This window comes from Diaporthe batatas, assembly GCF_019321695.1.
Source record: "Diaporthe batatas strain CRI 302-4 chromosome Unknown Contig00005, whole genome shotgun sequence".
Classification (NCBI taxonomy): domain Eukaryota; kingdom Fungi; phylum Ascomycota; class Sordariomycetes; order Diaporthales; family Diaporthaceae; genus Diaporthe; species Diaporthe batatas.
Window position 1 is genome coordinate 2,449,259 of NW_025408552.1, and position 26,105 is coordinate 2,475,363.

At 54.0% G+C, this 26,105-nt stretch overlaps 9 protein-coding genes across 9 annotated transcripts; 4 read left to right on the plus strand and 5 right to left on the minus strand.

Annotated features, from left to right (window-relative positions):
* Positions 1-242: 242 nt before the first annotated feature.
* KVR01_005000 (uncharacterized protein) lies at positions 243-4,164 on the plus strand. Its single transcript, XM_044787823.1, has 3 exons — positions 243-685; positions 925-3,017; positions 3,074-4,164. Exons 2-3 carry the CDS (start codon positions 1,571-1,573, stop codon positions 3,094-3,096), a joined length of 1,470 nt encoding a protein of 489 aa, XP_044645445.1. The 5' UTR covers positions 243-685; positions 925-1,570; the 3' UTR covers positions 3,097-4,164.
* On the minus strand, positions 4,149-5,771 carry KVR01_005308 (uncharacterized protein). Its single transcript, XM_044790856.1, has 2 exons — positions 4,433-5,771; positions 4,149-4,352 (listed from the first exon to the last, which is right to left on the minus strand). The coding sequence occupies exons 1-2, from the start codon at positions 4,642-4,644 to the stop codon at positions 4,328-4,330; spliced, it is 237 nt and encodes a 78-aa protein (XP_044645753.1). The 5' UTR covers positions 4,645-5,771; the 3' UTR covers positions 4,149-4,327.
* Positions 5,772-6,540: 769 nt separating this feature from the next.
* Positions 6,541-7,353, minus strand: KVR01_005046 (uncharacterized protein). The gene is made up of 2 exons (XM_044790769.1): positions 6,997-7,353; positions 6,541-6,921 (listed from the first exon to the last, which is right to left on the minus strand). Exons 1-2 carry the CDS (start codon positions 7,255-7,257, stop codon positions 6,595-6,597), a joined length of 588 nt encoding a protein of 195 aa, XP_044645491.1. The 5' UTR covers positions 7,258-7,353; the 3' UTR covers positions 6,541-6,594.
* A 2,440-nt stretch (positions 7,354-9,793) lies between these two features.
* On the plus strand, positions 9,794-11,509 carry KVR01_005609 (uncharacterized protein). Its single transcript, XM_044788796.1, has 2 exons — positions 9,794-10,444; positions 10,555-11,509. Exons 1-2 carry the CDS (start codon positions 10,258-10,260, stop codon positions 11,244-11,246), a joined length of 879 nt encoding a protein of 292 aa, XP_044646054.1. The 5' UTR covers positions 9,794-10,257; the 3' UTR covers positions 11,247-11,509.
* Positions 11,510-11,793: 284 nt separating this feature from the next.
* On the minus strand, positions 11,794-14,484 carry KVR01_005668 (uncharacterized protein). Its single transcript, XM_044788324.1, has 3 exons — positions 14,251-14,484; positions 12,270-14,158; positions 11,794-12,206 (listed from the first exon to the last, which is right to left on the minus strand). Exons 1-3 carry the CDS (start codon positions 14,333-14,335, stop codon positions 11,859-11,861), a joined length of 2,322 nt encoding a protein of 773 aa, XP_044646113.1. The 5' UTR covers positions 14,336-14,484; the 3' UTR covers positions 11,794-11,858.
* A 1,114-nt stretch (positions 14,485-15,598) lies between these two features.
* Positions 15,599-18,564, minus strand: KVR01_004861 (uncharacterized protein). The gene is made up of 5 exons (XM_044792343.1): positions 17,922-18,564; positions 17,681-17,817; positions 17,466-17,612; positions 16,852-17,394; positions 15,599-16,800 (listed from the first exon to the last, which is right to left on the minus strand). The coding sequence occupies exons 1-5, from the start codon at positions 18,077-18,079 to the stop codon at positions 16,265-16,267; spliced, it is 1,521 nt and encodes a 506-aa protein (XP_044645306.1). The 5' UTR covers positions 18,080-18,564; the 3' UTR covers positions 15,599-16,264.
* Positions 18,565-19,831: 1,267 nt separating this feature from the next.
* On the plus strand, positions 19,832-21,274 carry KVR01_005184 (uncharacterized protein; the record flags this gene model as incomplete). Its single annotated transcript, XM_044785998.1, has 1 exon — positions 19,832-21,274. The coding sequence occupies one exon, from the start codon at positions 19,832-19,834 to the stop codon at positions 21,272-21,274; it is 1,443 nt and encodes a 480-aa protein (XP_044645629.1).
* Positions 21,275-22,940: 1,666 nt separating this feature from the next.
* On the plus strand, positions 22,941-24,500 carry KVR01_005062 (uncharacterized protein; the record flags this gene model as incomplete). The annotated part of the gene is made up of 2 exons (XM_044787989.1): positions 22,941-23,169; positions 23,305-24,500. 2 exons carry the CDS (start codon positions 22,941-22,943, stop codon positions 24,498-24,500), a joined length of 1,425 nt encoding a protein of 474 aa, XP_044645507.1.
* Positions 24,501-24,729: 229 nt separating this feature from the next.
* KVR01_004917 (saccharopine dehydrogenase (NAD+, L-lysine-forming)) lies at positions 24,730-26,030 on the minus strand (the record flags this gene model as incomplete). Its single annotated transcript, XM_044794380.1, has 3 exons — positions 24,730-25,256; positions 25,333-25,529; positions 25,606-26,030. 3 exons carry the CDS (start codon positions 26,028-26,030, stop codon positions 24,730-24,732), a joined length of 1,149 nt encoding a protein of 382 aa, XP_044645362.1.
* Positions 26,031-26,105: the final 75 nt, after the last annotated feature.

Here is a 26,105-nt window from a genome sequence, read left to right on the forward strand (position 1 = left end):
GGGGCTACCTAGGGGTCTGAGCAGTGCGGGCTGCGTACTGTGGCAGTGGTAATGTGCCAGGTGGCAATCAAGAGCCGTCCCCCGGCCCCACTATCAGAACTTTGTGTAGCCTTAGCCTGCCCGTTGCCCAATGGCCAGGGCCTGCAGGGCGGCCTGGAGGAATGGTGCACGGGCCAGGGTCCCATAATATTTGACCTCCTGCCCTGCCAGTCTGCCAGTCTGCCCAGCCGACGCCTCTCTCTCTGCGAAGGGGCATCCGCCGACGGCACGGCACACCTCTCCTCCAGTTTCATCCCAACCAGCTTCTTTCACTGTAAGTCTCTGAATCTCGACCCCATCCCTTCCCGCCGGCCAAAGCACAAGCATCAACCGCCTGTTGCATTGTGTTTGCGCGACGTCCGAACTCGCATCGGGCAAGTTTAAGCCTTTCTCCACGCGACCCCACGACTGCCTGCCCTCTCGATCTCTGTCTCCCTCTTCCCGCTGCCCAAATTCTCAACCTTGTCTCCATCTCCCCGCTACACCCAACGACCCCTTTGGCGATCAATCACCCCGTCACCCAGATCCTCGTCGCCACCATCTACACCACGCCAGTCACTTTGTCTTCAACTGACCACCCCTTGCCTAGACTGTAGTACACAGTACCCATAGATCCTCACTCTATTTTTGCCCCGTAGGCAGTACGGTACGTGTTGCCCCAAAATGTGCGTTGCTGCGGCCTCTGCTCCGTCTCGTTTCAGCAATCACCTCCCCCTACCCAGCTCCCCCCAGCTTCCACACAAGCTCCCCATCATCGTTCATATTCCCTTCTCGCGTCACATCGCGACTTTCCTCTCGCACTTCCATCTCCCCCCCCCCCTACTTGTCACACACACACGCCAACAGGCACCGTCTCTCGCGCCCATACATCTAACACGGTTGCAGACTGACAGACGAGGTCCAGCATCGACGCCGCGTCGAGCTAGCTCTAAGCCAGCCCCAAGGCGGACATCTCGGGTGCTTGCTGCTGTTTTGTGACGGAGCAAAAAGGTTTGAGATCTGGTTCTCTCGGTATCCTGCCTGCCTGCTTGCCTTATGCTCTCAAGCATCACCGTACCCGTCACCTTCTGAGTTCTTTTGAGCGCCTGCTTCAGCACATCAACTCTTCATCTCGCGCCTCCCTTGACTACATCTACCCGACCTCCAGCCTCAGCCTTACGTCTCAAACCTCAACCTCAACCTCAATATCTTGGCCCGCACACCGCCTCGCCCTGCTCCCGACCAGAGCTGCACCTCATCATTCATCTGAAGCAGTCATCAGAGGAGGTTGTCTTCCCAGCACTTCCCCTCTTCCGCAGTGTCAGCAGTCGCCCTCCGCGATAGTTTTCATCCGGCCTGCTTTTCATACCCGAGACCTCGATCCCAGTTGCCTACCAGCCCGTCCGATCAATCTACATCACTCCCGACGCGCCACTACACCTGCACGTTTTCCTTGCGAATCCGCCCCCACAGGTGTAGATAGGACCAAGAATTCAATTCAATACGATTTTACCAAGACAAGAACCGCCGCACTTCTGCTCCGCGAGACAAGATGTCGGCCTCACCCCCAACCCAGTCCGCAAAGCGGCCCCTCGAGGAGACCTCATCCCCATCTCGAACCGACCAGCCTGACGCGAAGCGACCCGCACTGGACAAGGTCCTTCGTGGTGAAGAGGAGGAGATTCAGCTCAAGACGGATGTCCCCTCCGAGAACGGCCACGAAGATACCGTGGAGACACCAGCTGCCGAGATCAGCTCGAACGGCGAGACCAAGGCCAACGGAGACGCAGCTGAGACACACGACGGCCAGAGCGATGCTGCGGTGCCCGAGGTCGCCGGAGAAACCAAGCCCATCGTGACCACCAGCTCCCTGGGAGGTGGCAACTCGGCCCAGGCTGCTTCCGCTCATGACGAGACAGCGTGGATCCACATCAGAGCCGTGATTACAAGCCCCGAGGCGGCCACCATTATCGGCAAAGGAGGCGAGAACGTCTCGAAGATCAGGCAGATGTCGAACGCGAAGTGCACTGTCAGCGACTACCAGAAAGGGGCCATAGAGCGAATTCTCACCGTGAGTGGCAGTGTCGATGCTGTCGCCAAGGCTTTCGGGTTGATCATTCGCACTCTGAACAACGAGCCTCTGGCCGAGGCTTCGAACCCACAGTCCAAGACCTACCCACTTCGACTGCTGATCCCGTCCATACTGATTGGTTCCATCATCGGCAAAGGAGGCGCTCGAATCAAGGAGATCCAGGAGGCTTCCGGTGCCCGCCTGAATGCATCCGACTCGGTACTTCCGCTCTCAACAGAGCGCTCACTGGTTGTCATGGGTGTCGCCGATGCTGTCCACATTGCTACCTATTATGTGGCCAGTACTCTGCTCGAGCAGCTCAATGAGCGTTTTGGCGGCCCCGCGGCATCTGCTTACGCAACGCGAAGCGGTGGTCCAGCTGGAGCCATCCCCGGAGGAATGCAGGTCGTCCCATACATGCCTCAGCCCGCGGGCGGAAACTTTGGCCGAAGTGAGAACTACGGAAGGAACCAGCCTCGGCATGATCCGCGCGGCCAACAGATGCCACCATCGTACATGCCTCCCTATGGTGGCCAGCCACCCCATGCTCAACCAAACCCGGCCATCCCCGTTCACTATGCCGGTGCCCAGGCCGGTGCAGCTTACGGACCGGCGGCTCACATGCAACAGCCTCATCATGGCCCTCACGTCGGAGCGCACCCCCACGGCGGCCCCCAACCGCAGCAACCGATGCACGGTGGTGCAGGAATGCCTGGAGCCCCTCTCACGCAGCAGATTTATATTCCCAACGATATGGTCGGCGCCATCATTGGCAAGGGAGGTCAGAAAATCAACGAGATCCGGCAGATCAGCGGCAGTGTGATCAAGATCAACGAGCCACAGGATAACAGCAACGAGCGCCTTGTCACCATTACTGGCACGGAGGAGTGCAACCGAATGGCCCTATACATGCTTTACTCCAGACTCGGTGAGGCGTCCAACAAGGGACCGGTCCCGGCAGGTCGAGGCTAATTTCCGACGCAGAGAGCGAGAAGCACCGTATCTAGAGACAAGACACGGGCAGTACAAGGCGCTCTCTACCAAGCGCAGCGCTCACATGGGCATTGCCAACAATGCCTTGTCAGACAGGTTTGAGCATTCGTTTCTCGGAGTACTTCGGACTGAACAAGACTGAATGTCTGAATGGGAGGAGTTAAGACGGTATCTCAAAAACATTGGCCTTCCCGTCTACGGATACACATGGAGCGCACCCGGGGGGTTTCATGACTTCTTTAGCTCCAGCTGACTTGCGCGGCAAAAGTCTTTCTAATGACACACTCTTTCATTTCTACACTGATGCCCTCGTTCTGTCGCCCTCGATCACCGTCTATGCCCTTTTGCTCGCCGCCGTCCACATCTACCACTTGTTGTGCATTGCCTGTCCCACTCGTCCCGTCCCGACACCATCATGAACGTGCCCGTATATACAAAAGTAACTTCCCATGTGCCAACTGCATATCCTTTACATGCCTGTTCTCGTGTGTACACCTGTCCGGGTGGACGGCCGACGCACATCCTCGAGCTGAGATGCACCCCTCTGACCTTGCGGATGAAGTCCATTCGACCCTCCCTGGCACCACCTCCCAGCCCCGGCCGAGTCATGATACCGCAGTTTTCGCATTGTTACTTTGATGCACGGTTCTCTTGGCTAACCTGGTTGCACTGCAGCAGGGTTTACATCGACACCGGGTCAGTTGACCGCCGCCGCCGCACATGGATGCTGGCTCGTCCACCCTGCCCGAGTCGCCGATCTGGCGGAGTACTCGATTCTTACGGTGCCGTTTCGGATGATTTGGATAAGTACTACGTATGTGTAGATAAAGCCCAGTCATGGGGATCCTCGTAACGTGAAAGCAGGTATTCTGACATGGTCGATCCATTGGCATATCCTCAAGAACTAAAGAAATTGTGCTAGGTGGTTTGTCAATAGTACTCGATATCGTAGAGGGTGCACAGTGTAGATCCATATCACAGTCGGTAGGGATGTACTTGCTTTTTCCAGGCACACTCCACAGAGTTAAGTGTACACTATAATGTCGCATGAAGCACAGTTCATTTTGAAATGATTTGTATTGTGTCAATCTGCGATTGTACCGAGCTGATACCATGCTATGTGCCGTGTAATTCAATCCCAAGTAGCGCCAAACTGTGCCAACCTTGATCCCGAGGTCTTAATCATACATGTTGCGGATTCCATGAGCCGAGCTCGGGTGAACTCCCAACTCCCGACCACATACACTAAGTGGAAGGTCCTCGTACCCAGCTATAGTGCCGTTGGTCAGCTTCATTCTCGATATGAATTCACCTGGCAAACCATCATGAGACAAAATACAAAGCACTTACTTGTTCCACATCTTGCCAAAGATGCCTGGTGGTGGCCTTTGCTCACTCAGACTCTGACGGCGGGCGATGAGGGCCGGGTCATTAGGACGCTTAGTCTCGTGGAGCGAGGCGAAGAGGGGGCCAGAGCCGCGACGACCTGATCTGGTTGGTGAGACTGGGGAGGTGGCGGACGACTCGGATGAGACAGAGTTGGAGCGTTCGGTCTTGTCCATGTTGACTGGTCTGGTTGTAAGATTCTTGATCTTTGTAGTAGGGGCGCTTTCGCGGTAGTCGTATTTCACACAATAATCGTATGTAGCAGAGGGCTGGATGATGGTTCAAAGCCACAGACACAAGCAAAGACAGCGAGGAGGAGCGGGGTATTTAAACCATCGCGATGACAAGCTCTCAAGGCACGGCAGGGAAGCTCAAGCCGCTCGCTTGCGCGGAGGACGCAACCAATGCGTCGCAGCTGGGCGGATAGCTGGGTGAATAAGCTTTCACAGCGTCAAGGCCGATGATCTTTGCCAATGAGGTGATGCCCGTCCCATCCCAGAGCCACGGCAGAGCCGCCAATCTGGCCCCTGATCGGGACATTATGACGATGACGGTTGGGGGAAGCCCGATCAAAGGGGGAGGCGGGCAAGGATCCTACCGCGGAGGGGGCCATGTCCGTCCTGTCAGCCTGGACCAAGGAGGGTTACTCGGTCTGGTCCGTGTTAGCTATTAACTCGCACCACAAAAGGCATACCTCTCGTCTGATGGGGTATACCTTGGGCTTGCGGCCAGGAAGTGTGGAGGTCAAGGTACCACCCTCACCAAGGACATAACACTACCCCGCAGACAGACCACATACAGCAATCGAATGATGGTCGCGTGCTGCTGAGACGCGAGGAGGCAAGCTGACCAAGGAGAGGGTGCAGATGGGGCTGTCCCATGTGCCCCATCTCCCCCCTACATCGTCGTGCTGTGGCTAACCGTTTAGCTATTGGCATGAATGGCCCCAGAATCCACACGATCGCACGTTCCAGCAAGTTCTAGCCCTCGATGCCTTGGCTGTCGTCCCTAGTGGGGCCCAGATCGAAGCCTGCCTAGAAGGCCCCTCGCTGGCAGCAGAGAGGACTGCACTACTAGTAAGAGGCATGATGTCTGATAGAACGACGACACTGACTAGTAGCACCCTCGCATGGCCTGCGCATGGCCTGATCGAGCTAACAAGTCGTCAGAGCCTATCATCGAAAGGCGCCGGGCCCGGCGGTTTCATGAGGAATGCCCACACGACGAACAAGGGAGGGCCGGTTGCTGATCCGGACGAGTGAATCGAGTGAATCGGCCGTGACGATCGGAGCCGTTGTCGATGACGACTGAGGGGGCTCAGCAATCGGCCGCGAAGTGGGTCTTCCCGTGCTGGAACTCAGGGTCCGGGGAGCTAGGGAGGGGCCCCGAGGGCCGGCTGTGGGGCACCGCTACCCTGAACAGGGTAAGGAGGGGCCCTGTGCTAATGCAGCCGTGGCGCTCTGGCTGGGCTTATCATTGTCTTATGTGCCAGTGTGTCCTGCAAGCCATGCTCAGTGATCCTCGCGTGGTGAAGACTGACGACGGACCACGCGTGTATCAGTAGCTTTTCCAGCCAGCCATATGGTGATCCAATTGGCGACAATAGGTGTAAAGTGAGGGAGGCCTGTGTTTGACCGCTGGTGACTGCGAAGCAGATAGCATCGACCATCTATCGACGCATGTAAGATGATTGGACGTTGGCCGCGAAGCTCTGGTCGATGCCATGCATTACACTCGCCCACCATCTCCTCCACATGTTCTGCTCGGTTGTTTCCGAAATATTGTCTGTGGTTTTAATTTTAGTTTCTAGCTGATTTGACCCTCTTGACAGCACGTAAATGGGCCGGCCGCCTCGACCTCGCAGACTTTGAGGTACATTGTATCTCTGTGTTCTTGGTAGCGGGACCAACAGTGTGAAGGTATGCTAGATCTAGATGCTGTATTGTGTGTATGCATGAGTTCCTGGTACCAAGAATTCCACCACTCAGTCAGGGTATGGTCTGACACGCTTGTACACATGCAGCGCTCATCTTGCCGACTTGTAAACCATTGTCTCCTTCTACCCACCAATTCTCAAATTCAACCGGGAGTGAAGGGTCTCTGTGACGGGGCGCATCAAAACAGCATCAGAGATGCGCCGTCCCCGAGCCGGGAAAGTTGGTCAGCCGGTAGCAATCGATGATCGGCTTTCCCTCGGTCATCACCATCACCCCAACGGCAACAACTGAGTTCATCCATTCGTAGGGGCTCGCACCCGCCGCCTCGAACGTGATCTGCGTGAAGTACTCGGCCTGGTCTTGTGAGATGGTCAACGGCTTGCCTGGCTGGGGTGGCCAGGCGGCATCAATGCCGTCCATGGGTGGCCCCCCAATCACGGTCCCCACAGCATTGACCAAGATGAAGTGGCCATCGTCCGTCTTGAGCGTGTAGCGAGCATTTAGCTTGGTTGGGGCCTGCCACAATCTCAGCATGAAGATGTGCCAATTGACTCCGATTTGTAATAAGCCGGGGCCGGGAGGGCAACCTACCTTTGGGGACTCGAGGCGCTGGGCCCAATCTGCGCCGCTGTTCTTTACAATCTCGCCGTTGATATGTGGCCCTCGTACCGTGCCGCCAACGATTGGGAGGACCATGCGCGTCACTGCGCTACCCTGCACATTTGGGATCGGGGATGCGCCTGGGTCCATCTCTGCCACGATCCGATATATGAACTCGAGATGCGGCCGGCGCATCGGAGGCTCTCCCGACGAGAAGTCGTTGCCTGGTGAGGGGGTGTGATTTGGCGCCATGATTTTTTTTATGATATATTTCCTTCCGACTATACTCTCTGATGAAAAAACGAGAACGGGTATATATATATATTAGATTTGGCACCTCAGAGTTGTAGTTGTTCCTTATATTATCTCTCCTCACCCGCAAAGCCCGAGAGGGCGTGTAGCGCGGTTGTTGTGTCGGCATGGGGAAGCCATCCGAGATGCCTCGGCGGCTCCTTGTTCCGACTCAGTATGGTGCGGCCGTACTATCAGAACAATCCCAACTCTGCGCGAAACAATTTGGCTATCATGGCGTAAAAACTGCGGGCACATGACAGCTTACAGCTCCACTCACACCGGGGCGAGCTCGCGCCACTGTCACAAATGTGAAGATCCAGTTCAGGTCCTCGCCAGGTTACTGTCTGCCTGCTTGAGTGCTTACTTGGGTACACAGATGAAATCAGCAGCATCCCCTTCCCAGGTATGATAACCTCTCCCTGCCTTAATCCAGGCTCAATCAGCTGGAAACGATGACAAGAGTCTGGGCAAGTCCACAATATGAGTGAGATACCGGTACCGGTACATGATGTCCAGTTCAACTGGTCAGGAGCCGCATGTCTCAAACGGAAAGTAATATCAGGTCGTCGTACATGCATGCACAACCAACGACATCGAGCGGAGAGCCATGCATCTATTGTTGGTTGGTTCTGCTGGCATGCGCCGCATGCACAGGTTATTTCCGGGCGCCAAGATGTCCTTGAAAGGGGGGCACAGCATCGTCCAGGTGCCTGAATGAAGTTTCTTGTTTTCTCTTCACTTTAACACCCGTGAAGAGAACTTCAAGTCGAATTTCTCTCCAGTCTGGAGCCCGGAGAGTCGGCAGAGCCACCATGTTCGGTTTCGCAATCAGGCGTGCTCGAGGCGCGTCACGGATCCAAGCTCGGTCGTTGTCATGCCCCTCATCTCGCGACGTCATAACCTGTGCCGCCCGGGGTGGATATGAGAGGGGAAGGGGATCGAATGGATCACAACAGTCGAACAATTCCAGCGGTCATGGACAGCGACATAGTAGCCGTCTTCCTCTCAGGTCAACGGCCGTGGCTGGCGTCTCCACGCTTGCCGGCGCAGTCATCTCTAATAACGACTCGGAAACCCCAACGTCACCTACTTATGCGTTCAAAGACCCTTCAGGCTGGGACTATTGGGACAGCGACCCCTCAGCATATCTTGACCTGTTAATGAGAACTCGTCAAGCAATAAACGATAATTCCATCGAGGAGGCCCACAAATGTCAATTTCACCTCACGCGTGACTTTCTCAACTGTTGTCTCCACGGCGAACTCATTGACGAAGGACCCCTTCCGAACGACATTATGTTTGGCGCCGGCCAGTACGTGAGGAAGGAAGATACAAGGGTCTTCTGGATGCCATCTCCAGAAACGGGCAAAAGCTCCATACTATGCCTATCGGTGCATGCCGACCTAAAGGGTGATGAGAGGGAGTTGCGATTTCTGGGCTGTGCTATAGGGCCTCAGATGTGCAAGCGCCTGCTCGAGAAATTCAAGGACGATGGCGGAACACGCATCTTCGTCCACGTTCATTTTCCTGCGGGCTTCTTTTGTATTGGTATTCTCCGCGAGGACCTCGTGAACTGGATTGACCGCGAAAAGGCCATGTCCGACAAAGTAGAGTAGCATGGGGCATTGGTTGAATGGCAGATAAGTTATCTAGGTGCCCATGTGGAGACCTAACTCGGATATGGAACCACGCCTTGGGAGGTTCTCGGTCGAGGACTATTCCACGTTGCGAAATGGGCTCACTGCCGCGGGTCATATTGTATATATCCGACGGAAGGAAGAGGTGACTGTCTCATTGACTATTTAGATATATCTATAAGATCCAGAATCCTACGCCCCGCAGAGCCCTGGTGCTGGGTTGGCATATTGCTTAGTGTTATTCGGGGCCGTGAATTTAGACCTTCCTTAGTAGGCAATGCTGATACAGATAATGCAACATCCGCTGTCTCGGGAAAACGAGAGTTGGCCCCCCCCTGCAAAATGCCCCCTGTTCAAAAGTTAAACACTCCCTTTTAAAAGTAATTTCCTTTTAATAACTATCCTAATACTTAACTTAAAAATATATAAAAAATATATTTATAATCCTTATTAAAATCTCTATATAGCTATATTTTTCAAATATTTATTATCAAGCTTTTATCATAAAGGATATAGAGGCTACTTAAGTTAATAAAATAAGTAAGTATATAAACCTATTAGGTAGTTTAACCTATAACTTTAGTAATATATAACCTTTAAATAAAAATTATTTTAAAAATTTTATCTTATAAAGAATTTTATAAGGATCTTTATAATATTTTTATTATATTTTTAAGTAAGTATTTTAGGTAGTTATTAAAAGAAGACTACTTTTAAAAGAGAGTTAAGAAATTGGTCTAACTTTTGAACAGGGGGCATTTTGCAGGGGGGGGGCCAACTCTCGTTTTTCCGAGACAGCGGTACTTGCAAGAGCAATCACCCTCGTATCGCTATTATCGCCGTGGCACCACCTCAAAGCTGGTTTGACACATAAACTCCACTTAGTCTGCAACCCCAATGTTACTCCTCAGTATAAAACTTGTCACTTATGGCACGTTACAATCCGGATTAGGTTTGATTACCGTTCCCAGAGGGCCACCTACCGCAGTTGGACTCTTTTAGCCGCGGGGAAGTGGGTGAGGATATTGGCTGAGATGCTCATTGATGGACATGACACGAGAGAGTCGCTCTTTACCCTATGAATTTACCACCAATGTTAAAAACCGGGGCTGACGATATAAAGTGCTTGCTTGCGCTGCTCTACCTCTGACCCACGTTCCGGCAGTTCAAATAGTGCATGTCCTGATCGGCTCACTGGCGCTCAGTCTCTGTGTGCATCTGTGAATCTTTGGATGCCGATTTCAACATCGACCACGGGAGTCCTATCGCGATAGACAACCTCGCCAACCCAGTCATTGTGAAGCTGCACCATCCGAAGAGAATGCGGTACTACGCGCTGGCGAGAGCTCTGCTCTTCCAGGTCCTCCTCTGCAATGTCCTCGCTGCCAATATCAGAGCCATATATCTGTTCAAAGACGTGATGAAGTCCAACACCGCAGCTCTCAAGTCATCTGGCTTCAACAGTCTGATTATGTTCGGTGTTGGCGTGCTGGATAATGGCGACATCAGTAAGAAGCCCTGGAAGGATGATTTGAGTCTATGAACAACCGATCGCGAGCCCATCGTCATGTTCGAAAAGCCCAATTCCAGATGGCACGGCTAATCTGACGTGTGTTAGTGTACTACTCAAACACGCCCAACAGCTCAGACGTCCTCGTCGCATCTGACGGCGCCTACGTCGGCGGCACAGCACTGTCAGACAAGGTGAAGTCGTTCAAGACAGGCACAACGGGCGTCAACCGGGTCGAGATCTCAATGAACTCGCAGCACATCAAGGAGCTGGTGGCCAGCCCAGGCACGGGGTCCTCAACGCGGCTGTACCGCAACTTCGCGGCGCTCAAGACCGCGTGGGGCCTCGACGCCGTCAACAACGACGACGAGTCCATCTACGACGTGGCCAGCACCGTGGCGTTCGGCCGCATGCTGGGAAACATCGGCTACAAGTACACCATCGCCCCTTACACCAACTCGGGCTTCTGGAACTCGGTCCGCTCGCAGCTGAACAACGGCCTCGCGGAGCCGAACCTGCTGCTCGACAGGGTCTACCTGCAGTGCTACGACGGCGGCGCCGGCAACGACCCCGTCGGCTGGCAAACCACGCTCAGCATGAAGGTCGTGCCGCTCCTCTGGGTTATCAACGACTCGAAGCCCTCCTACGGCCAGACACCCGCCCAGGCGCAGTCGAGCTTCAGCAGCTGGCAGTCGCGGAGCGCGCTGGGTGGAGGAGGCTACTGGAATGACTATGACATTGAGAAGATGGGATCGTCGTATACCGACTACGGAAATGTACTGAAGACCGTTTTCCCTTAAATAGTCATCGTGTTACGGCATTTTTTTTCTTGATACGGCCGAGATCAGCGACTGATCGAGTCAAACATTCGGATAGTCAAGGAGAAAAGTCCGCCAAGGAATTGAACTGGAAATTCAGAACGCAACACTCCACAAGTCACCGCTATAATTTTATTTGAAGGCTTGCTAAAGTGCGACTCTGAGGCGTGTTTCCCATTTGTCTGTAGCACTTATTGAAACGACATAACTCGTACTGCAGAAATTCTATTGGCCACGTCTGATCGTGAACGTTAGCAGTCCAAATGACCCAGTGAGACCACGTACTCGGCAGAGTTTCTGGCCAAGGTAGCACTAGTCAGACAGTTCCGATTGACTTTCACTTAAAATAACGATGGTCCTGATCGTCGTCCTCTTGAATTTGGGGTGACATGAATGGCCGAGAGAGTCAAGGATGGCAACCAGTTTATACTGGCTCAGAAATCATTAGCATCTGGTGTTTCTTGGGCCGGAGCAGCAGTGGACGTCCGTAATATTGAAAAACAACTTCATGTTTGGATATCATATCTCGTGACTATCTATAGCTGTCTAAATGTATGTCTGTCGAGTGCCCTGTTAAGCACTCTGGGATCGTATTTACAAGCTATAAGGTGTATCCTTCCGGGTGATGTAAATCTCTCCCACGAGGACGGTGCAGCCGACGGTCATAGCGATGGCAATTATCGGGACGTTGACACGGGCGAATTCCATTCGTCGGATGTGGATGTGCTTCCTTTCCAGGATATCCCGCCACAGCAGCCCTGCCAACGATGCGCTGAAAGCTGTGCTGAAGGCGCCATAGTTGACTCCTAGTGCCATTGAGTAGACGGTTGCCCAAAAGGTCCGATCGCTGATAGCGTCACTACCAGGCTCCAAGCGTATCCTCTGCCAGGCTTGGATGACCCGAGATAGAAAAATCGTTGTGCCGATATTAGTTCCTGCAAACTGGAAAGAGAGCAGAGTAAGCACAAATTTATAAGATGACTCAAAAAATCCACGGTGACTTACATTGCAAAAGATTACCGAGAGGAAGCCCATCCCGCCGATGGCTCCGACTGTTCCTGTTTTACTCACCCAATGATCCCACCCGTATGCAAATACCGAGACCCAGCCTTTCGTAACGAGTGCCTGGACTAGGACAAACATTGAGAAGGCGAATGGGACAAGCGCGAAGGGCAGATGTGATATCACGGCCATGACAGTGGGGAATGTTTCCTGCGACCATCGATACCCATCTTTGCACAAGGACACAAGCGTCGGCGGGTCCAGACTCCTCCCGCTGTGTCCTGCCCTCTCGCCCAGATCGCCCATTTGCTTCCGGTCTGTGGATGCACTGATGCCCAGAATCGGGGCGCCTTGGACCAAAACGTCGATTTCGTTCGCATGGGGAAAGTCGGCTCTCTTCTCGGAAATGGCCCGGGCCCGGCTAGAGGGCCGGCTGTTGTCAGATGTGTTTCCCACCGCAGAAGACACTGATGGTTCCGGGCGTGGACTCGACTCGGACGCCGGCTTGATGCTGGCCTCGCTTGTCGGGCCGGCAGGCGTGAGCGTGAGGCGAGGGGTCAGCCCTCTTCCGGGACTCACTGGCGGCGTGTCATAGTCTGGGTTTTTGACATCCTCCTTAGCAACAGCATGGGTGTCCTGAAATTGAATCTCAGGCCAAGCTTCTCGAGAGAGGCTTCTTGTCATAGACAGAATCTCCGTACCGGCCCCAACGTGGTCGCCGTTCATCTGTCGTCTCTGTGCTCTCTCCAAATGAGCCCGTTCAACCTCAGCTCGTCCCTTGCGAGAGATTTCCCGTGTTTCCTTCCGGTGGATCCAACCGAACGCGAGATCCCAGCACAGCATGACAAAAGCAGCCGGCAGCGTGACCCAAAACACCTGGAAGTGCTCGTCATTCTTCGCCTTGACGGTGGCAGCGTTGATGGCCAAGACGGTAATAAGTGTTACCGACATGATAATAGCACCGAAAGCCGCGCCTCCCTTGTCCAAGAAAGGGTTCATAATCTCGACAAGAGAAAGGATCTGGCCTTCATCGTCGTTCGCATGGGCGTCCTCCTTCTCTTCTGCGATTCCTCTGGCGTTTGGAATATTGGGGTTGACAGCAGGTTTCGACGTGGCCTCTGCTGGAAGCTCGCGCATCTTTATGGAGACGGGGATGAGGCCCTCATTCGCAAATATGATGTATAGCAGGAACGGAAATAAGACAACTGCTGTAACAACAACAGGAACCACCATGTTCGCCGTGTAGTTGATGAACCTGATATTAAAAGCCCCTGCGAGGACAAGGTTGGTGGGATTAGATGAGACGAGGACTGCTGAAGCAATGTTTGCTATTGAGAACTGAGTAAAAATCCAGGCTCTGGGGTGTTTAATATTGTTCGAAACCCGCGTCATGTAAGCAAGGAATGCTGTACCAGACAAAATAATTGGGTCATTGCCGATGAAAACACCTAGGCTGAAGAAGAAGGCATATAGGTAGAAGAATAACCTATGGCCGACTTCACCTCCCCATTGCAAGACCTTGAGGGCTAGGTATCTGATGAGACCAGACGCATCAATCGAAATTGCAATGTAAGCTAGAGTGATAAAGAATATCATGATGTCTAGAGGGAAAATGCCGTTGTCTCCAAGAGTGCCGGCCTTGACTTCGTCCCTTCCAATGGCCAGGATGGCGAGCAGGAAGAGGTCTGCGATCAAAGGTGCCGTGACAGAATTCATCGGGAATCTCTTGCGCATGATTTTGGTGGTCTTGCTGTCAGGCTGTCCATATTGACAATCCTGTGCTGTTATGCTCGGTGGTATCACACGTAGTGCAATGAGAGAATTCTGAAGAGCTTGCCAAAGTCGAGTGGGAATATACACGGGTATGTGAAAAGGAAACAAGACAGCAATATCTTGATTCCCTGTTAGCGGTGCTCGACCAACGCAACGACCATAATAGATGCAAAACTGGAGCAGTCAAGCCGAGTCTTCGCGTACCACTTACTGGCGAGAAGAAAGACAATAAGCGTGATGATAGACCGCCAATCTCTTATCTGATCCGTCTCAATGCTAACTCCATAGATGTCCATCGTCGCGATCGAATCTGTTCCGCAAAACAGATTTTCGCGGAATAATGCATCAAGGCTGGCTTTGCAAAGATAAGAGGTAGTATCAGGTGGAATCGCTCCTGTAACCCACACCGTAGTGTTACGAGCTGAGATGCTAAGGTCAGTAGCCAAGGTGAGGCTCTACAGAAGAACAAAGGAACCGAGAGCCTCGCTTCGGTGCCCGGAGCGTAAGCCCTAGAAAGCCTGGTTTTCACACCTGACCGAACCCCGCACTTTTGACGTTGTACGACATGCTTGTAGAATTCCTTCCTATTTTTGCCAAGATGAACTATCCGAAATGAGAATGCTACATCACCGATCTAAGTGGCTGTTCTCCGTTGACCGCGGGAACGCCTCCCGAGCTAAGGGCATCACTTCAAGCTAAGTCAACCAAGTTGGGCTTTGCTCAAATTTACAGCACTTGAGATGTTCAAACTGACTTTCCGTCCTGGAAGAATGGGACTACATTCCCAGGAGAGCGGGAAAATGTTCCAATCTGGGCCAAGTTTGTTTCAATTTGCGGAATATGATTCACATGCTCACCATTCCTGATAATAATTTCGATGGGGAGTCCAACAGTGATCTTTGAGTTATGATCCATCCCCCTCTGCTGCGTCGGAAAAATATACCCCTAGCATTTATATCCCGTGGTGGACCAATGTGAGTCACTGATGCGTAGCGAGCCACTGGCGATGTACTTCGTTCTTGTCGTAACGAGACCTTCTGATTGAGATCCTGCCCGCTCTAGTATGTTGTGTCCTTGTATACCGCCTTATCGCAAGCGTTTCCGAATCCACCAAGTGCAGATGGCACAGACGACTCTATAGCGATCTCTTCTGGTCCACTCTGGACAATAGGTCGGTATTTCCGATATAGGATCTCGACAATGGTGACGCTAGTAAATAATCCCATGCAGTATGATATGATGAGGACAGAAAGATATTCAAGACAAGTCCTAATGTCCGATTCGAAAGAGTTTATGAACAAAAAGAGGAGAAACGCGAGGGCTGGATATACCCAAAGCATGAGAGGTACGAGCTTCTGCCATTCTATTCGAGTGAAGACTGCCAGATGAGAAAGTACTCCAAGTAGAGCAGTGAGTGCGCCTAATAAGGCGAATTCTCTTGTAGAAATCATAGTTTCGGGGAGTGAAACCTCTTCGAGTGGCGATTCTCAATGGATAAATGGATGGACAAGACGTGGGCAGATGCTTCCCGGAGGACTGATTTAGCAAGACTTGTAGAGGTGCGACCTAAGAGATATAAGGTGGACGCGGGTGCATGGGGCATGGCCACCCTTTGAGACCAACATGTTGTTGGTACGCTCTGTGAAATGATTGCTAAAATTGGAAACGCGGGCGGCTAAGGGCAGGCCTGGGCCTGTTGTTGGTGTTGGGCCGAGGCGTGGACTGCGGCACAGTGTAATGAAGCCCAGTCTTGGAAAGAATCACCAGCCACCGGAGAATTTGCAACAGCTGCCGTCGTAATAGCTGTACAGAGACCAAATAACCCCATGATGAAACGTTAAAATCTACTGAACATGAGCTTGAAATCTGCCCAAATGAAGGCATACAAGGACACCGCCAATCAGCCGATGTGACTCGACAGGGTTCAAACGCAACCAACAGGTCCCACATCTATGTTGTAAGGAAATGCAACCACAATGAATGCAGGTTCAAACTGCCCGAGTCATCTTTAAACATCTCTATAAAGACAATTATGGCTATCTAGAATCGATGATGAGCCGACGGTGGCACCTCAAGTGTTGCACGACGCATCGGTGAGCGGCCCCTTGAGCCGTCTGCTGTACCCTCGGCTGGTCTCGGTTGGTCAAAAGACAGATGTCGAGAGGGACTCCGTGACGGAACCGAGTTCGCATGTGGTCTCTGACTCCTCCCACGGGGCGAGAAGGTCACTTGTACTGGCGATGTGGGCGACGTGGGCGAACCCGGCGTTGGAGCCACCGAGCCGCCATCACTACCTTCTTGGGAATCCCTCGGACTGCTCCGCCCTTCCCCCATGCTGAAGCGATCTTCGTGCTCGGCCATAAGGTGGTTACGATAGACTTCTCCTGGTATTTGGGGCCACGCGCCGGTCTTGAAGTCGCCAGCCCGAAGGGGTCTTTTGCTGGGTTGCCGAAGTAATTGCCTATTTTCCCCAGGGCGTTGGCGATCTTTCGCCGCGGGTCCCGTTGGACTATTGATTCCACCACAGAAAGCCTGCCTTCTGGCCCAGGGAAGCTCTCCTGGTGCTCCTGATGGCTCGTGCTGGCTCGTGGGCTTGGGGCGTCGTCAAGCGTCCTTTGAGACTGCCCAGAGCCGTGGCAGTGCGGGCAGTTGCAATGAGTCGTGGGACCGAGGTTAGCGAGCTCGCCCTCGCTGTCTGCAAGCCAGACATAGAGCGAACCGAGACCTGCCATTCCGGTTCCAAGGATCGTTGACCATTGCCCTGGATGGGTCAGCCTCAGCTCGGGAAGACATGGAACAGTGGACTACGTACCGACAGTGCTTATTGGCTCAGTATGGTACGTGAGCTGGGGGCTCCGGAAGTTGATCTCGCCGACAATGAGCACAGCTAGCCAAGCACATCCAAACACCGGGACCTCAACTGCACTCAATAGAGACCGGATGGCCTGGTTGACGTCTTTCATGCCCTTGAAGGTGGCACCATTTGTCCCCGGAATGATCCGCCGGTCCTCCGACTTCTCTCTCTCCAGAGCAGCGCGCCCTCGGCGTGCTTTCCAGTTGATGTCCAATATCTTGTTCCACATGGAAACCAAGGAGAGAATGGCGGGGACGCACTCAGCCGCAGCGAGGAACATGGCCATGCCGAAGGGCAGCGTCGCTGGTTTGGGAACAACGTAGATCTCGCTGGTAGCACCCTGCCTCAGCGTGGAGAACGGGCCCTTCGTCTCGGAGCAGACAAGGCCGCATACTTCATCCCCATACGGGAACCCATCAAGACCGGGTACTTGGTTCGTTCCACCAGTCGGGCATGGGTGGGTATTGGAGCGGTAGAACTCAACGGCTAAGCTTAACAGGCCTGCTTCAAGGTCAGTGGGTGGCTGTGCATGGTTGCTGTTGTAGGGACTGTTGCGGGGACGCTGTTCTAACCCGACAGAATGAGGCCCGTCCAGAGGAAGATGATGTTCCGTCCGGGGTGGGAGAAGAAGGTGGACGACAGTTTCACGGTCACCGGGGCTGCCAGGATGCCAATTGAGCAAAACTGCAAGGCGCCGTAGATATCCAGGTCTGTGGCACCTAGATTGTCGATCCATTGTCAAACGATGCACAAACTTTAGGAGGGTCGGATATTATGTGCCACTCACCATCAACGTGGACTGATGCCAAGACGATACCATGAATGGCTGCGAGGGCCGGCACAAGCAGTGCAGCGGCTTGACAGACAGCTCTGATCCATTCCTCTTTCCGAGCAATCACACAGACGACGACGAGGATGTAGTATCTGATGTGTTGCATTAGTGCTCGTGCCAGGCCCGCGCCGAGTCCGTCCTCTCACTGTGTGGAGCTGCCGCCCTGGTGAGGGATTTGTGGGGAAGCTTCACTTACAAGACCCGCTGGCCGAGACCATATTGGCCTGACATGGGCCAGGCGCAGACGACCTCAATGCAAGGACCGTGGGTGTCGTCGCACGAAGATGCTACGCCGGTATCATCGTCCCGTCGGAGGAGACCGTACAACAGGGCGGTCTGCAGCAGAGGTGCCATTGCTTGGGAAACTAAGCTTACTTTTGGGCACACAAGGGCAGCTGTCGATTGTCGGTTAGGGTAACGGCCCAGGGGACCGGGAATCGACCGGCAATGAGACGTTGAGAGGAAACCGTGGGCTCGTCCTCATCTCTCCATTTTCTGCTTCCTCGGGGTGGGAAATAGGAAGGATCGCCGAACGCCATTCGAGGCTCTCAGGGCCGGGATACGGGCAAAGAAAAAGGGCTGGGCCGGGCAAGTGCTCGCGTGATGGGTGCGGCTCCTTCTCGTCCATAATGAGGCAAGCAACTTTTAGAATGGCGGCTGTGGCTGGCGGGGCGAACAAAGACACTGCAGCAGGCAGGCAGCTGCTGACAGCCCCCCCCCCCGGACGTAGTACAGCATATCGACCGATGATGCAGTTCTGGCTCCTGCTAGCAACAATGTGGGCGCTGACTTGATAGGTGGTCTTCGTGCTTATCTTATGTGTAGAAAGTAGAAAGTCTGAAAGTGAGGGGCCGCCCGCAGCGTTTCAATCCATGCCCTTATTAGGCGGCAGCCGCGTCACTCCGAGCAAGGCACTTGTCTCACTCGGTGAGGCGTGGCATTCCGACTGCAGCTGACGTCGACTCGCATACAGTTCCGCGTCGAGCTATGCAGTCTTGATTGGACAGAATCTCAGCCGAAGAAGTGTGAGCGAAGCAATTATTAGAGTCCCCTGGAATATTGCTGGACTTGCAGTGTCTCGAATCGCAGGAGCTGTATGTACCTAGGTATGTGTTGTTATGTGAGTCGTTATTCTGAGACATGAGAGTGTAGTAGGCACATAGTTACACTAATACGCCGTTGAGAGTACATTTGTACTTGCGTGTCTGTGGTTCATCTTTAGCATATCACAACGGGGACATCGCGACGTTGCATCCGAGCACCAAACTGTGTATACAAGAGTAGTTTGAAATATCGTGTATATCCCATAGACGTTTCTCATTGTGGTAAAACACCCCTAAAAACGTAATGTAGTACATATGTGATGTTGTCACACTTGAGCACCGGGCCAATTGAGTAGTGAGGCATCGAGAAGCGTCTGCCGTTCATAGTCTGTTTACGGCACGACAACTTACCTACCTAGATTCCCGAATATCTCATACCGCAATCCAAGAGGGCAGAGGGAGCACGTTCAGAATAATATTTACAGGGAATAACTTTTCCAGACCTACTTGGACCACTCTGTTGTCCGAGATTGTGCGAGATGGAGAAAAGTCGGCACGTTTTTCCCAACCGGTCCTTTCCAAGGATCTTGTCAGGAAAGACTGAGCCCACTCAGTTGCGACCAATATATTGTGGTAAGACTCACCTGTATTGGGCACGCATTACGTTTATTAAATGGGTTATGTCTAATGGAAATAATGAATGTGATGAAGCCGGGTTTCTTAGGTAACGAGTATCCAGCAGTCGGCTTGGCTTGCAGGTATATGTCTTGGCCGCTCCAGGTTCGCGATCACCGTCACGATCCTCAAGCTGCCCAACCAAAATGCTTGCTGTATAAATGGGCGTCAAAACCATGTGTTTGAATATGTCTTCGTTACAAGCCATCGTCTCACGTCCTTGCCGGTCTTTACGGGAGTTGACGCAGCTATTCAGACCATCAACCAGTTCTATGGAACCTAGATCCGCCCATTATATGATTCCCCGACAAGCATCACTTCCTCCAGAGGAATGGATCGCCACACGTTAAACATGACAAGCCTCCCAAGCACGACGATCAAAGACAAGATGCACGTGTACATGCAGCCGGCAGTCCCTTGGCTCGGAGAACACCTCAAGTCCTTCATCCGGAAACATGTGCCCGATGCAGTCTTCATCGATGACTTTGACAACTTCCCCTCTGATGCACAGACGGTCTTCCAGTATTGTGATGGATGGGCTCTAAACCGGAACTTTGCCGTGCTGAATACAGCAAAGTCGGCCCTCATCAATGCCTACCCCAACAGCGATGCCCTGGCTCGCAAGGACTACCTCTCCAAAGTCATTGAGTTCTGGGCGGCAAAGAGGGCAGGCAGTATCTTAAGGACCAATGTGCCCCTTACGGTCCGCTTGTCCCTCGACTATGCCGAATATGTCGACGAGGCCCTCACTGCTGCGGATGACCTCACGCTGCTGTCCTCGCTGGAGGAAAATGAGCTCAAGCCTGTCAAGGATCGCGAGTGGTGGATACTGAAGCCCGCGCTGGTGGACTGCGGCGCCGGCATCCGCCTCTTCAGTACCGTGGATGAGCTCGCGAGCTGTCTCGAACTTGCCGAGTATGAGATCGACGAGGATGAAGAGAGTGACCTTAGTGATGAGGTTATGGAAACCAGCGGAAAACCTGCCAACGGCGTGGAAGACGCAAATCCTAGTGATTTCTCACCGACTCTCACGATCCCTGGTCTGAACTCTCTGGATGCTCTTGTCACAGCCACTGGAGCGATGTCACTCGATGCGGCCAAGAATGGTATCCAAAGAACTCCCAAGCCGCAATATGTCTTCAAGGAAGGAGGCAGAATCCCGTCAGCCCAGATACGGGAGTTTGTCGCGCAGAGATACATCATCTCTATCCCGCCAATGGAGAAGAGGAAGTGGCACACGCGAGCTTACGTTCTATCCATGGGACGCCTCAAGGTCTACGTCTTCAAGGAAATGCTTGCCCTGTTAGCCGGGGAGGACTATGAGCCGCCTTGGCTGAACCCCAGTCTCAAGTCCTCTCTGACCAATACGGCACTACAAGACGAGGATGTCTTCGTGAACAAGGAGTCCATGAGAGACTTCTGGGCAGCCCCTAACGACTTGCTTCCAGGCGACTGGAAGGCTAGTGTGTTTGACCAGGTCTGCAGCATCTCAGCCGAGCTGTTTCGCGCAGCTGCTCATACCATGGCTGACAAGTTCACCACGGTGAACAAATGTTTTGAACTGTTTGCTGTGGACTTTCTCATAGACACAAACGGGACTGCATGGCTGCTGGAGGTGAATGAGACACCTGCCTTTTACGATGTCGGGATCGCCGGCCCATTGGCCTTGCGGCTCATGGAATCGGTTATCTGCCTCTCCATGGAGCACATGGGTCAGATCAACCCAGACGTGAAGGAGAATGACCACGTGAAAAAGAGGATGGTTCTGGTTCTGGATGAAAGAGATAAACTAGCAAAGAGCAACATTACGGAAATTCTCCCTGAAGACTAGAACTGTGCCTAGATAGAAATAACCGGCTACCCAAGATAGGGGGCACAATAGATACTTAGAATAACCACGTCCTGATTGGAATGTTTTGCCCCGTTATAGAGCCGGACTATATATAATATACCGACCGGGCTGTCAGATGTTGCATATAAAGCAGGACTGGAATTAATCTGTTATCTTCAGACCCTCGTGTCCACCTGGAAAGCAACGAAAAGGGCTCATCCACATAGCTCCCTGCACGAAAGCATAGGACCATTGACGGAGGACACGAAATTTCGTCTTCATTCCTTCTTGCTCGCAAACGCTTTGAACGCATTCTAAGCTTCGGCACAAACCCCACAACATGTTCCAACCTGGGGATCATGATTGATTGCTGGTAGTCACACAGTCTCAAGAAATCGATCGGACCGTAGCTCGTCTCTACGCGTTGCCAAGATGATGGGCTTTCCAGGGGCAACTGGGATGAACCAGCAGGACTCAATCAAGTCTACGCCAAGTCGAAGCTCCCGCGTGGCTGCCACGGCTCGCTAAAAAGCACGGTATTGCTTGTTTTCCTCACAAAGATGGCATCAGTACCTTTTTTCTTCCCGTCGATCATAGAATTTTACCCCAAATCCTGCCAAAGACTCTCAACTTGAAATGGGGCTCCGGCTTCCCTGCTGGAAGTATTCACCGACTCAGTGACATGGCTCCACCAAATAGGGGAAGATAGGCACTATCTGTCTGGGCAAACTGAAAAGATATTCCGGACATAGTCATGTGCCACGATGAATGATTCGGTCGAAATTGGAATTTATAAACTCACAAACGTTCTTAAACTCCTACACCATTGTTAGTCAGCCTCTCTTGTGGATACGCACGCGTTGTTCGAGATTGGACATGCAGGCACTGCCCTGAACTCCGAGCTGAACAGGAGACCAAAGCCTCCAACAAGATCGTCATCGATGCGTTACGGTGCTGCCACCGATCGCTCGATATCACGGCAGCAAAAGCCCGCAGGACCCACCCCCAAGGGGCTGAGCAGCTACGGCCGGGGTCTCGGTTGGGCTGCCGAGCAAAACGTCTGCACGCCAAGCAGAGGGCAGATTACCAAGTCCATCTCCTCTCCCTTCGCGTGCTGTACCCACTCTCAGGCTTCCAGTCTGGAACTCGGGCGGGCAGTCGCACCAGAGTGACAACAACGGGTTACGCAAATAGCACCTCCTTCTCGAACCTTTGCACTTGGCGTGGCTTGGCTGCCCTCATGAACCGCACCCAACGTGCGGGAGGGTCGAACGGGAACCCAGTATTTTCCCCTGCTTGCGGGCTGCCCCTACTATGGAGACGGCTCCCAATGAGCTCAGCTTGACAAGGGGTGTCTCAGTGGATGTGATGCCGCTCGGGGAGCCACAACGGGAGGAGCCAGCAGGAAGTCCGCACTCCCCGTGGTGGGCAGAAACAAGAAAGATGCTGGTACGGAGTACAAGTAACCAAATACACGCCCCACGGGCAACCTCTTCCCAAAAATTAAGCTTCTTTCCAAAACCCCATACCGAGCACAACGGTCATGTTCATGCGCTCAGAAGCCGGGAGCCTTGTCGACAGGAACACATAATACTAATAGTTCGAGGGCCCCATAGAGACCTGTTCGCCAGGGCTGGGCAAAGTTGCGCTGCTCTGCCCCGCCACGATGCTGCCGTCGGGCCTGTCGTGGGCGACCTTCGCCTCACTCGTGCTCGGCGTGAGCTGTGCCAATGACTTCGTGAGCGACAACACAAGCACGAGGTCACTCCCTTCACAATTCGGTGCCGGCACGACGAAGACAATATACTGGACCAACCCCACGGGTTATATAGTGGGCATATATGTGACAGGGAACGGACAGAGTGACGACTCGGCCGATTACAACTGGGTATTAGGTCCGTCAACTCCGTTTACACAGCATCACTTCTTCACTCACACACACCCTCTCTTGCTCTCTCTCATACCTCTTCCCAAAGAGACCATACCGTACCCACATCCAGGTCGTGAAGCTCACATGTGACCACACACAGACCCAAACTGCCCAGAAGAATCGGACAGTATATGCACAGCCCACGACAACACGGGACATGCCTCGTTCTACGTCAACGAGACCGCCATCCCACTCGGCTCAGGCTACCGGCTTCGTCTCCTATGGACCAACTCCAAGACGTACGAAGATGTCGACGACGACACGGAGGAGGTAGAGTCGAGTGAGTTCAGCGTGGTGCCGGCCGAGAGCCTCCCAGACCTGCCGAGCGACACGGGCCACGGGCTCGGCCCCGCCGAGCAGGCAGGCATCTCCATCGCGGTGATCGTCGTTGTGATATTCCTGCTGCTGGTCATATGGTTCAGGTGGAGGAGGACGAAGAAGAGGAGGGAGAGGAGGGAGAGGCTCATGAGGGGTGCATCGCAGGACAAGGAACAGGGCGGCTGGTATGAGAGGTGGACGGCCGGGAAGCCGACAAGAGACACAGAAGAGACCTGGACCGCCTCGGACCAGCCAGCCAAGCCCAGCCCCACGGTCTCCTCCTCTGCCGTTGCCGCCGCCGCCGCCGCCGCCGGGGCCGGGGCCGTTGCCGGGGCCGTAGGCGTCCGCAAGGTCAGCAACACCAGCAGCGACGGCGCGCAGCAACCACACCCGTACCTCGACGACAAGGCGGAGATGCCCGCCGGCGCCGACGGCGCCAACAGGCACGAGATCGACTCCCTGGGCACCAGCGCGGCCCGGAACAAGGTGGAGCTGGACGGCACGAGCGCGCCGCAGGGGGGCCTGGCCATCGCCGAGCTGCCCGCGGAGCCGGTGAGCGGGCACACCTCGTCGCGGACGGTCAGCTCGGCCACGACGTTCGAGTACAACCCCAACCCGTCGTACGCGCTGCAGCCACCGGCCTCGCCGCGCCCAGATGCTGAGATGGTATCACCTGTCTCGGAGGGCGTTGGCACATATAACTCGCTGGCCGGCTCCGTGTCACCCGTGACGCCCATCGCGAGGAAGCCGGTAGGTGGGATGGTGAGTACCATACCGGAGCAGGAGCAGCAGGAGCAGCAGCAGCAGCAAAATGGTGTTACTGCGGGTCAAGACATGCTGACTCCCGATGCGGCCGACGGAGCTCCAAAGAGGGGCAAGTCGGAGATTTTGAGAACAGAAAAGTCTCGTATCTGGAAGATGCTTGGTGGAGGTTCGACAAAGGGGAAGCTGAATCCGTCGGGCGGTGCCAACGTCTGATAGACTGGATTGTGATATATACCCTGCGCATCATTGAATGTCGCCGTTAGCGGATAAAGACATATTCGCGTCTCCTCGAATTTGTTGGATATAGTATTCCCAGCATGAAGCAGGCCGGTCTATATCTAGATGCCCCGACCGTTTGTCTCAACACATCATATCCCCGACTTTTCGAATTTCAGTTCCCAAAAACGCCCGATACCATGCCATTCCCTTGTCTATTTCACTCTTACTTCTCCAGGGCCGAAGGAGGCAGGGTTGCCACCTTCTCCTTGAACAGCTTCTCGGCGCCGGCCCAGACAGGGTCGTTCCTCCAGTCGTTCAGCTTGTGCAGGTGAGGCAGCAAGTCATTGCTGAAGGCCTCGGAAGCCTCACGCGGCAGCAGCGATGGCAGGTGGTCAATGCTGATGACCGACAGAGGAGGGCCCTGCTCCAGCGAGTGGACAGGGACGGTCGGCTTGTCGAAGGTGGTAGCGATGCTGTAAATGGGCACAGGGTTGAAGGGGTTGGTGGTGTCGGCGGAGACGTCGCAGACCACGGACAGCTTGCGGTCAGCCCCGGCGGCTTTGAGGGACTCGGTGTTGACAAAGTGTGGGATCTTGGAAGCGAGGTAGATGCAGTTGATGAAGATGTCGCTGTCGGTGATCTCCTTGAAGGGACCACCCTTGGCGGTCTCTGCCATGTCCCACTTGAGGATGTTCTCGTCGGGGACACCTGAGCGGAGACACATGTCCACGGCTCCCTTGCCACAGCGGCCTGTGAGGATGAGGTCAGCTGTGTTTTTTGTACTTCATGTACATGATGTTCCGGGCAATTCAGCATGATGACTTACCTAGTGCGCCAATGACGATGACCCGAGGCAGACGGCCAGCCTTCTTCTCTCCTTCTGCCAGGCCCTTCTTGACATTTGCAATGAGCTCATCCTCGTTGGGGTACGAGGAAACGCTGTGCAGGGGCTCGGATGGGTTGGTCAACTGCCATGCCCAGTTCTGCAGGGCAAGCGCAGCTCCGGCGAAACCGGCGTGGTATCTGTTGCGCAGATGATGTCAGTGAATTCATTCTATACAGTATAAGAGATCCGCAAACAGCGCATTGTATATCGTACCCGAAAGCAGCAACCCGCCTCCCCGTCTTGGGGTCTGCCAGGAACTCGAGGTCCAGCAGGGTACCACCGCCACGGGGGAAACGGGCCAGGACCTGGTCCCAGTTCTCCTGGCCCTTGTAGCAGTGGGCAAACTGGACGTGGACGTGCTTGAGGGGGAAGGTCTCCTCGCGCAGCTCCTTGAGGCCGACGATGATGTGGTCGGCGGGGGCGTCAACCCACGACTCCTCCTCGACGATCTTGGCACCGACCTTCTCGAACTCGGCGTCGTCGAAGATGCGGGTGGTGCCGGACTTGACACCGCAGCCCTTCTCGACGTGGACCTCGTAGCCGGCGTCGATGAGGGCCTTTGCGGTCGTGGGCGTCAGGGCAGAGCGGTGCTCGAGAGGCTTGGTCTCGGCTCGCAGGTGGAGGACGGTGGGCGCCATGTTGAGCTGCTTGCTGTCTCTGTCTGCTGGGCTGCTGGAGCTGGGTTCTTGTCTTTGGGCTGTCGCTGCCGTGGT

Bases quoted from the DNA above. Each gene is read 5' to 3' on its own strand.
- KVR01_005308 (XM_044790856.1), bottom strand. From the start codon at position 4,644: ATGGACAAGACCGAACGCTCCAACTCTGTCTCATCCGAGTCGTCCGCC. The intron at 4,353-4,432 runs GTAAGTGCTTTG...ACGGCACTATAG, and splicing joins TTTGGCAAGATGTGGAACAA to CTGGGTACGAGGACCTTCCA.
- KVR01_005046 (XM_044790769.1), bottom strand. From the start codon at position 7,257: ATGGCGCCAAATCACACCCCCTCACCAGGCAACGACTTCTCGTCGGGA. The intron at 6,922-6,996 runs GTAGGTTGCCCT...AGATTGTGGCAG, and splicing joins AGCGCCTCGAGTCCCCAAAG to GCCCCAACCAAGCTAAATGC.
- KVR01_005609 (XM_044788796.1), top strand. From the start codon at position 10,258: ATGCGGTACTACGCGCTGGCGAGAGCTCTGCTCTTCCAGGTCCTCCTC. The intron at 10,445-10,554 runs GTAAGAAGCCCT...GACGTGTGTTAG, and splicing joins GCTGGATAATGGCGACATCA to TGTACTACTCAAACACGCCC.
- KVR01_004861 (XM_044792343.1), bottom strand. From the start codon at position 18,079: ATGGCACCTCTGCTGCAGACCGCCCTGTTGTACGGTCTCCTCCGACGG. The intron at 17,818-17,921 runs GTAAGTGAAGCT...GCAACACATCAG, and splicing joins GGTCTCGGCCAGCGGGTCTT to ATACTACATCCTCGTCGTCG. The intron at 17,613-17,680 runs GTGAGTGGCACA...TCGACAATCTAG, and splicing joins GGCATCAGTCCACGTTGATG to GTGCCACAGACCTGGATATC.
- KVR01_005668 (XM_044788324.1), bottom strand. From the start codon at position 14,335: ATGGACATCTATGGAGTTAGCATTGAGACGGATCAGATAAGAGATTGG. The intron at 14,159-14,250 runs GTAAGTGGTACG...CAGGGAATCAAG, and splicing joins TATTGTCTTTCTTCTCGCCA to ATATTGCTGTCTTGTTTCCT. The intron at 12,207-12,269 runs GTAAGTCACCGT...CTCTCTTTCCAG, and splicing joins TCTCGGTAATCTTTTGCAAT to TTTGCAGGAACTAATATCGG.
- KVR01_005000 (XM_044787823.1), top strand. From the start codon at position 1,571: ATGTCGGCCTCACCCCCAACCCAGTCCGCAAAGCGGCCCCTCGAGGAG. The intron at 3,018-3,073 runs GTGAGGCGTCCA...TTTCCGACGCAG, and splicing joins CATGCTTTACTCCAGACTCG to AGAGCGAGAAGCACCGTATC.